The sequence below is a fragment of the Lampris incognitus genome, chromosome 13 (genome assembly GCF_029633865.1).
Source record: "Lampris incognitus isolate fLamInc1 chromosome 13, fLamInc1.hap2, whole genome shotgun sequence".
NCBI lineage: Eukaryota > Metazoa > Chordata > Actinopteri > Lampriformes > Lampridae > Lampris > Lampris incognitus.
In genome coordinates this window covers 1,904,305-1,914,287 of record NC_079223.1, presented here as the reverse complement: position 1 = coordinate 1,914,287, position 9,983 = coordinate 1,904,305, and the positions used below count along the sequence as shown (strand labels likewise).

At 49.6% G+C, this 9,983-nt stretch overlaps 1 protein-coding gene across 1 annotated transcript; it reads left to right on the top strand.

The window, feature by feature from the left end:
• Positions 1-8: 8 nt before the first annotated feature.
• On the top strand, positions 9-4,051 carry pno1 (partner of NOB1 homolog). The gene is made up of 8 exons (XM_056291586.1): positions 9-23; positions 168-476; positions 1,000-1,149; positions 1,874-1,957; positions 2,189-2,249; positions 2,374-2,491; positions 2,623-2,693; positions 3,672-4,051. The coding sequence occupies exons 2-8, from the start codon at positions 273-275 to the stop codon at positions 3,737-3,739; spliced, it is 756 nt and encodes a 251-aa protein (XP_056147561.1). The 5' UTR covers positions 9-23; positions 168-272; the 3' UTR covers positions 3,740-4,051.
• Positions 4,052-9,983: the final 5,932 nt, after the last annotated feature.

Below are 9,983 nucleotides of genomic sequence, written 5' to 3'. Positions count from 1 at the left end.
AGAGCTGCTTAACCAAAGAAGAAGTACGCAAATGACAAGTAACACATAGATGCCTTTACATCCTCCGGACAAACCAAAATAAAGACTACGCAAGACTGGCCCCCACAAAGACCGAATAAGGATATATGGTGTTATGGTTGAACATTTTATTGTTTCTCTTTCGACAGGCAGTGACCAGGTCGCGCTCTGGGTCCTTCCCTCCTCGCACGTGGGCACGGTGGGTCTAGCTCACAGTTTGGCGTCGTAGCTCTGATTTAAAACCAGGTTCCGCGATGGACGCTGACGACCAGTCCACCCACAACACCAGCGCCTCCCCGGACCGGGACCGGGACCGGGCGGCAGGCCCGTTCACCCAGGTGGCGAGTAAGAAGCGCCAGAAACGGAAACGGGGACACGGCGGAGCGGAGATGGACTCGGAAGACTCCGCGGCGGTGAAGCGACCGCACTTTCCGCCCATTTCAGGCGACAACTTAAAGGTACCACTTCTCGGTGGGGGGCTGTGTGTGTGTCTCTCTGTGTGTGTCTCTGTGTGTGTCTCTCTCTGTGTGTCTCTCTGTCTCTCTGTGTGTGTCTCTCTGTGTGTGTGTGTGTACAGTCGTTGCCTCTTTATACAGTTTTGACCTCCTGTACAGCAAGACTCATTACTCTTAGATACGCCTCAGGCTGCTGCGGAGACTAGCTGGGCCCGCTAGCCGTGGTGGACGCGGAGGTCCCCGCTGGGACGTTCCGGTGCCGGGTTAGTCTAGCCCTTGTCGTGCGGGGCTCCGGGTTAGCCTAGCCCTTGTCGTGCGGGGCTCCGGGTTAGCCTAGCCCTTGTCGTGCGGGGCTCCGGGTTAGCCTAGCCCTTGTCGTGCGGGGCTCCGGGTTAGCCTAGCCCTTGTCGTGTGGGGCCCCGGGCTTCATGGTGCGGATGACGGATCAAGCCCCTCTGCAGCGACGCTTCGTGGGGCTTTTCACCAACTCTCGACCTGATCGACGTCCTTCTGTTGTCTGTTTCAGGGAGGAGCCGATGAGGTGCGTAAGGTGGCCGTCCCAGCGCACAGGTACACCCCCTTGAAGGAGAACTGGCTTAAGATTTTCACTCCCATCGTGGAGCACCTGCAGCTGCAGGTCCGCTTTAACCTCCGAACTAGAAACGTGGAAATCAAAGTAAGTTTAAAGGAAGTTTGGTTGAACCGTGTTGTAAACCTCCGGCAGCCATCTTGTGCAACGACCTGAGCACTACACTGACTCGTGCAGTTTTAACGCCTCTCGTGTGTGTGTAACATGACTCGTGTGTGTGTGTGTGTGTGTGTGTGTGTGTGTGTGTGTGTGAGACATAATGTGAACGCCTGGCTTGTGTGTGTGTGTGTGTGTGAGACATAATGTGAAGGCCTGTCGTGTGTGTGTGTGTGTGTGTGTGTGTGTGTGTGTGTGTGTGTGTGAGAGAGAGACATAATGTGAAGGCCTGGCTTGTGTGTGTGCGTGAGAGACATAATGTGAAGGCCTGGCTTGTGTGTGTGTGTGTGTGTGTGTGTGTGTGTGTGAGAGAGACATAATGTGAAGGCCTGTCTTGTGTGTGTGTGTGTGTGTGTGTGTGTGAGAGAGACATAATGTGAAGGCCTGGCTTGTGTGTGTGTGTGTGTGAGACATAATGTGAAGGCCTGGCTTGTGTGTGTGTGTGTGTGTGTGTGTGTGAGACATAATGTGAAGGCCTGTCTTGTGTGTGTGTGTGTGTGTGTGTGTGTGAGACATAATGTGAAGGCCTGGCTTGTGTGTGTGAGACATAATGTGAAGGCCTGTCTTTTGTGTGTGTGTGTGTGTGTGTGTGTGTGTGTGTGACATAATGTGAAGGCCTGGCTTGTGTGTGTGTAACATGACTTCTTTCTGTCAGACGTGTAAAGAAACTCAAGACATCGGCTCCCTTGCCAAAGCAGCGGACTTCGTCAAAGCCTTTGTGCTTGGCTTCCAGGTTGAGGTGAGTGTGCTACGGCCATATTGGATAAGTATGAAGATGCACAGGTTTCAGTTGAAGCCTTTTTAACCGTCTCATGAGTTATTGGTCAAACTCATGAGATGAGGGGAATGTTTTGTGCCTGGCCATCTAGAAATGCAGCTCTACAGACTGAGCCCAAATGAGCATTTTAAGATATCCTTATCTTGGTGTGTTGCTGTTGTACTCTAACATACACCCTCTCCCTCTTCCAAGGATGCCCTAGCTCTCATCAGACTTGATGAACTTTTCCTAGAAACATTCGATGTCACAGATGGTAAGATTTCGCCGTCATGCTGCTGTTGTCAGCTCTGGAGCGTCTCCTTATTGTGTTGACACTATCTTCATTGGGATCAGGCCATTTTGTGTGTGTTCATTGTTGTAACTTTTTTGTTTTTCAGTAAAACCGCTAAAGGGGGACCACTTATCAAGAGCCATTGGCAGGATAGCGGGGAAGGGAGGAAAAACCAAATTCACCATTGAAAATGTCTCAAAGACTCGCATCGTATTGGCAGACACGTAAGCTGGGGGATTTATTTCTTGTCTTCAAGCGAGCTGAGCCACCAGAAAAAACTCAAATCCTTTATGCATGACGCATAGAAGTCTTGAAACCAGCTTTGTTTAATACTGTTCATCCTGCCCCTCAACAGAAAAGTCCACATATTAGGATCTTTCCAGAACATTAAGATGGCCCGGACAGCAATATGCAACCTCATCTTGGGTAAGAAGTAGAAGATCTTTGAAATGAGTTGAGAATATGTGTTTCATAGAAAATGTTTTCTTTACATAGTTCTGTCAGCCAAGAACTGAAGTTACCCTCTCTTCCAAAGTACCACCTCCTTTCATTGATCTCATTATAAAACAATACATTCTCAAGCAGGGGTCCCCAGCCTCTTTTGCACAGCGGACCGGTTTAATATTAACATTATTGCGGACCGACTGGGGGGGGGGGGGGGTTAATTACAGCCGGTATATAGGTTAGGTTTATAAGTCAGTAGCATCATAACATTTAACTGTTTGGATATCAAACACAGCGCGTAGTGTCCTCACATTAACATATAAAAAAACATTGCAACTCACCAATATCACTGAATCGAGCCCAGGGTGGGAGCTCTGGGCTTGTCTCCCTGCAACAAGACGGTCACGACATGCGAGTCATCGGTCGCAATAAAGACATGTTTTAGGTACGACTCCTTGTCTTTGCTTTTGAAGGAAGCTTTCTTTTTTTGCAGTCTTGGCCTCTGCTGTCTCTGCATCATCATCGTTACACCTTTTTCTTCCCCTACTTCTTCTGAAGAAACTGTCAAGCATCATTTGTTTTTTACTCATGGTAGCCACCTAGTCGCAACACGCACATCAAGTAGGTGATGACTGACTGATGACCTCGTGTGTGTTGCATTACTCAAGTTCAACATCAGTATCCTCATCCTGTTGTGGGCATGACAGGGACTGGTGAGGAAAGATGCAGCACAGACAGACCGTGCCAAGTTCACAGTAATTACTGCACAAATAGCCTGTGATGTTATGTTTATTACTCAGGTTTTATTTTTGCCAAATCACATCGTTTCCTCGCGGCCCGGTAGCAAATGCTTCACAGCTCGGTGCCGGTCTGTGGCCTGGTGGTTGGGGACCACTGCTCTAAAGCAACACTTTGTGATGTGACAGGGAAAATGACTTTTCAAACCCTTGTTCTACGCAGGAAGTCCACCTTCAAAGGTCTATGGCAACATCAGGGCAGTTGCTAGCAGGGCTGCAGAGAGATTTTGAAGTCCAGTTGGCTGCTGCATGTACTTACCTCCTCCCTCACTGACTGAATTCTCAACTTGGTCTGTGTTTGGCGGACATGGTTTGTTGATGAGACTGCTCTTCGCCTTAAGACATTTGAATTGGTCTTTCTCAGGTTCCTCTACAGTGGACTCCATCATCAGCCAGTTGTTGGTGTCATGGCAACCAGTTGTTTGGAGGATCTGCCTCCAAATATAATGCACGATTGTTAGAACATTGATATATGTTGTTGGTGGCATATTTGGTTGGCAAGAATAACTTGTGTAAATAAATAACTTTAAACCCATAGTTTGATCCAACATTGGCTGTTTTCCATGATTTGTTTTGTTTTGTTTGAAAAACTCTTGACTTTTCCAATGTGGTTTCAAGGTATTGAGAGTGTGAACTTAGATTCATTTCCAGTGAGCCAAGTTGAGTTTTAATGCTCAGTCCATAGACCATCCTCGGTGCACACACTGGAATAAAGGTGTCACCCTAAACGTTAAAATTCATCAGTGATGAGGCACCGCAATGTGTCAGTAACGGGGACCTTCCCATCGATCAAATCCAATATGCCTGAAGGTGGCGTTAGTGCACAAGATCATTTTCATGAAATGGTTTTGCAGTGGAGCGTGTGGCATCTCAAATGAATTTTAATGCTCATTCCGGCACATTCTTGGTGAATGAAACCTTGACCTAGACAGCTCGAATAATTCCAAGCAAAATGTACATCTGAATAAAAATGTACAGCTGTGAGTGATTTGCACCCAAGTGGAAATGGAGATGTGAACATTGTGGAAGTGATGAATCATTGAAAAGCTAACATTTCAAAGTTTATTGAATTTTTTTGTATAATTTTCATACAGTATCAAGTTTCCAACAGTCCCACAGCATAAGATGCAGCATGCAGAAAAAGGAGAAATGAAAGGTTCTCAAACTTAAATAATTTCATATTTCCCCACACAAACGAAAAAGAAACCAAATCCCTCAGAGAAAAAAAAAAAGCACTTACAAACTAAAGCACAGTCTGAACTATACAGAGAATAGAGCCAGAACTGTATTAAACAAATACTTATTTACAAAAGAAAAACAAACATCAATTTTCCCCTTTAAGCTGAGTACAGTGTGTGGCAGTTTGAGACAGGATCAGATATGCAACTTTACATGGAATAGAAGCATCTCGCTGACCCGGGTTCAAATACAAAAAAACTTACATGTAGTTTAGTTCATTTGGATTACCTCTTATAATATGTGTACATTTACCAAAGTTTGGCAACATCCATATTGTATACCATTAAATTCTTAAATATATTAACATCACCATCCATGTGTAAACAAGAGGATTATTTCAAAAAATTTGATCTTCATGCACAACAAAAAATATATTTTCCATGTCATGCAAGCACAGGGAGGCCCAAGCCGTGCAGAGCTTTGGGATAAGGGACAACAGGGCGCTCCAAATTCACATCTCTGACTGAGAAACACCGCTCCAAACTAGCCATCTGTTAAAAAACAAACAGGAGGGAAAAAAAAAGGGGGGGGGGGGTCCTGATGCCTTTATATTAGGAAGCATTTCCCCTTTGAAATTGACTTGTCCCCCCTGTGTGTGTGTGTGTGTATGTAAGTATGAGGGGTGTGTGTGTGTGTGTGGGGGGGGGGTCGTGTTCAGTGGGGAAAATGTGGGAGGAGCCAACTTCTGAAATGTACAAGTGAAGATACGACCAGCTACCTCAGTGTCTCCCCTGCACAGCATCATGTGGGGTGTTGCTGAGCAGGGAGACTGACCTGTCCTGTGCTGTACTGACAGTCCTGCACAGCATCATGTGGGGTGTTGCTGAGCAGGGAGACTGACCTGTCCTGTGCTGTAAAGACAGTCCTGCACAGCATCATGTGGGGTGTTGCTGAGCAGGGAGACTGACCTGTCCTGCTCTGTACTGACAGTCCTGCACAGCATCATGTGGGGTGTTGCTGAGCAGGGAGACTGACCTGTCCTGTACTGTACTGACAGTCCTGCACAGCATCATGTAGGGTGTTGCTGAGCAGGGAGACTGACCTGTCCTGTACTGTAAAGACAGTTCAGCACAGCATCATGTGGGGTGTTGCTGAGCAGGGAGACTGACCTGTCCTGTGCTGTACTGACAGTCCTGCACAGCATCATGTGGGGTGTTGCTGAGCAGGGAGACTGACCTGTCCTGCTCTGTACTGACAGTCCTGCACAGCATCATGTGGGGTGTTGCTGAGCAGGGAGACTGACCTGTCCTGCTCTGTACTGACAGTTCTGCACAGCATCATGTGGGGTGTTGCTGAGCAGGGAGACTGACCTGTCCTGTACTGTACTGACAGTCCTGCACAGCATCATGTGGGGTGTTGCTGAGCAGGGAGACTGACCTGTCCTGCTCTGTACTGACAGTCCTGCACAGCATCATGTGGGGTGTTGCTGAGCAGGGAGACTGACCTGTCCTGTCCTGTACTGACAGTCCTGCACAGCATCATGTGGGGTGTTGCTGAGCAGGGAGACTGACCTGTCCTGCTCTGTACTGACAGTCCTGCACAGCATCATGTGGGGTGTTGCTGAGCAGGGAGACTGACCTGTCCTGCTCTGTACTGACAGTTCTGCACAGCATCATGTGGGGTGTTGCTGAGCAGGGAGACTGACCTGTCCTGTACTGTACTGACAGTCCTGCACAGCATCATGTGGGGTGTTGCTGAGCAGGGAGACTGACCTGTCCTGTGCTGTAAAGACAGTCCTGCACAGCATCATGTGGGGTGTTGCTGAGCAGGGAGACTGACCTGTCCTGTACTGTACTGACAGTCCTGCACAGCATCATGTGGGGTGTTGCTGAGCAGGGAGACTGACCTGTCCTGCTCTGTACTGACAGTCCTGCACAGCATCATGTGGGGTGTTGCTGAGCAGGGAGACTGACCTGTCCTGTGCTGTACTGACAGTCCTGCACAGCATCATGTGGGGTGTTGCTGAGCAGGGAGACTGACCTGTCCTGTACTGTACTGACAGTCCTGCACAGCATCATGTGGGGTGTTGCTGAGCAGGGAGACTGACCTGTCCTGTACTGTACTGACAGTTCAGCACAGCCTCATGTGGGGTGTTGCTGAGCAGGGAGACTGACCTGTCCTGTGCTGTAAAGACAGTCCTGCACAGCATCATGTGGGGTGTTGCTGAGCAGGGAGACTGACCTGTCCTGCTCTGTACTGACAGTCCTGCACAGCATCATGTGGGGTGTTGCTGAGCAGGGAGACTGACCTGTCCTGTACTGTACTGACAGTCCTGCACAGCATCACGTGGGGTGTTGCTGAGCAGGGAGACTGACCTGTCCTGCTCTGTACTGACAGTTCTGCACAGCATCATGTGGGGTGTTGCTGAGCAGGGAGACTGACCTGTCCTGTACTGTACTGACAGTTCTGCACAGCATCATGTGGGGTGTTGCTGAGCAGGGAGACTGACCTGTCCTGTGCTGTACTGACAGTCCTGCACAGCATCATGTGGGGTGTTGCTGAGCAGGGAGACTGACCTGTCCTGCTCTGTACTGACAGTTCTGCACAGCATCATGTGGGGTGTTGCTGAGCAGGGAGTCTGAGCTGTCTGTCCTGCACTGTACTGACAGTTCTGCACAGCATCATGTGGGGTGTTGCTGAGCAGGGAGACTGACCTATCCTGTGCTTTACAGACAGTCCTTCACAGCATCACGTGGGGTGTTGCTGAGCAGGGAGACTGACCTGTCCTGCACTGTACTGACAGTTCTGCACAGCATCACGTGGGGTGTTGCTGAGGAGGAGTCTGAGCTGTCTGTCCTGCGCCGTATTGACAGTTCTGCACAGCATCACGTGGGGTGTTGCTGAGCAGGAGTCTGACCTGTCTGTCCTGCACTGTACTGACAGTCCTGCACAGCATCATGTGGGGTGTTGCTGAGCAGGAGTGTGACCTGTCTATCCTGCGCTGTACTGACAGTTCTGCACAGCATCACGTGGGGTGTTGCTGAGCAGGAGTCTGAGCTGTCTGTCCTGCACTGTACTGACAGTTCTGCACAGCATCACGTGGGGTGTTGCTGAGCAGGGAGACTGACCTATCCTGCACTGTACTGACAGTTCTGCACAGCATCACGTGGGGTGTTGCTGAGCAGGAGTCTGAGCTGTCTGTCCTGCACTGTACTGACAGTTCTGCACAGCATCACGTGGGGTGTTGCTGAGCAGGGAGACTGAGCTGTCTGTCCTGCACTGTACTGACAGTTCTGCACAGCATCACGTGGGGTGTTGCTGAGCAGGAGTCTGAGCTGTCTATCCTGCACTGTACTGACAGTTCTGCACAGCATCACGTGGGGTGTTGCTGAGCAGGGAGACTGAGCTGTCTGTCCTGCACTGTACTGACAGTTCTGCACAGCATCACGTGGGGTGTTGCTGAGCAGGAGTCTGAGCTGTCTGTCCTGCGCCGTATTGACAGTTCTGCACAGCATCACGTGGGGTGTTGCTGAGCAGGAGTCTGACCTGTCTGTCCTGCACTGTACTGACAGTCCTGCACAGCATCATGTGGGGTGTTGCTGAGCAGGAGTGTGACCTGTCTATCCTGCGCTGTACTGACAGTCCTGCACAGCATCATGTGGGGTGTTGCTGAGCAGGAGTCTGACCTGTCTGTCCTGCGCCGTATTGACAGTTCTGCACAGCATCACGTGGGGTGTTGCTGAGCAGGAGTCTGAGCTGTCTGTCCTGCACTGTACTGACAGTTCTGCACAGCATCACGTGGGGTGTTGCTGAGCAGGGAGACTGAGCTGTCTGTCCTGCACTGTACTGACAGTTCTGCACAGCATCACGTGGGGTGTTGCTGAGCAGGAGTCTGAGCTGTCTGTCCTGCACTGTACTGACAGTTCTGCACAGCATCACGTGGGGTGTTGCTGAGCAGGGAGACTGACCTGTGCTACGCTGTACTGACAGGGACAAATTCACCAGGGCTTGTGTAACGCACACACAAACACTCCCCTCCTGTTGCTTAAAAAGATGAGCAAATGTTGAATATACACACTTAAAAACAAACCTCTTGAGAATGGTAAGTACACACGTTCACAGGTGGTATATAATGTCTCCGTAGTTTGCCGGTGTTTATCGAGCTGACACAACCCATTTCCTGTCCAGCTCTCAGCGGGTCACTGTGTCCTCCAGCCTGTGTTCTTCGTGTGATCACGTACAGGTCATGTAAAATGTGACTCAGGACATCACTATGATTCCTGCGTGACAGGTGCATGGCTACCTTCGGCTGGTGGACGGGGCGGGCGGGGGACCGTACGGATGAACACTTGCAAAAAACACGCTTCACCTGCGAGTGAGCGTGTAGCAGTGCAGTCACACATTTCTGTGTAAGGACCTCACACTCTTGGCATTATTCTATCTGCTGATTGTATGACAGGACACAAGAAGATCATACCCAACAAATACAAACAAAGTACAAATTAAAGTATCACTTTAATTACAAAACTGATTACGTGGCGGGCGTTGCTGAACGTGACGGGAGAGCTCCAAGATCAAATCCAAACCGCTCGAGTGCAGCTAGAGTAGAGGAGAAACGGCTCCGAGTCTCTGAAAAGGAGTTTTACATCTATCACACACGCCCGTGACCTGTGGCGCCGCGACTTACGACGCACCACAAACCAGCTGCTGGACGACCGAACTAGCTGCTGGACAAACAAACCAGCTGCTGGACAGACAAACCAGCTGCTGGATGACCGAACCAGCTGCTGGACAAACCAGCTGCTAGACGAAGGAACCAGCTGCTGGACGAACCAGCTGCTGGACAGACAAACCAGCTGCTGGACAGACAAACCAGCTGCTGGACAAACCAGCTGCTAGACGAAGCAACCAGCTGCTGGACGAACCAGCTGCTGGACGAACCAGCTGCTGGACAGACAAACCAGCTGCTGGACGAATGAACCAGCTGCTGGACGAACGAACCAGCTGCTGGATGAACCAGGACAGACAAACCAGCTGCTGGACGACAGACAAACAAGGACAGGAGTGATGTACCGATGGTGTTAAGCTGTGCTGGACTCCAGATATGTTCGGATTGGCACTTCTTACCCTACTTCCTAGTTGCACTGAGATCAAGCGTCCTTATCGTGCACAGCTGCCCGTCACAAGAGAACCGTGGACATACGTTTTCTTTTTCCTCTTTATAAAAGACGAGAACAAAAAATAAATATCAAAAACAAGTCAACAAAATACAACCCCCCAAATAAACTACCAAGAG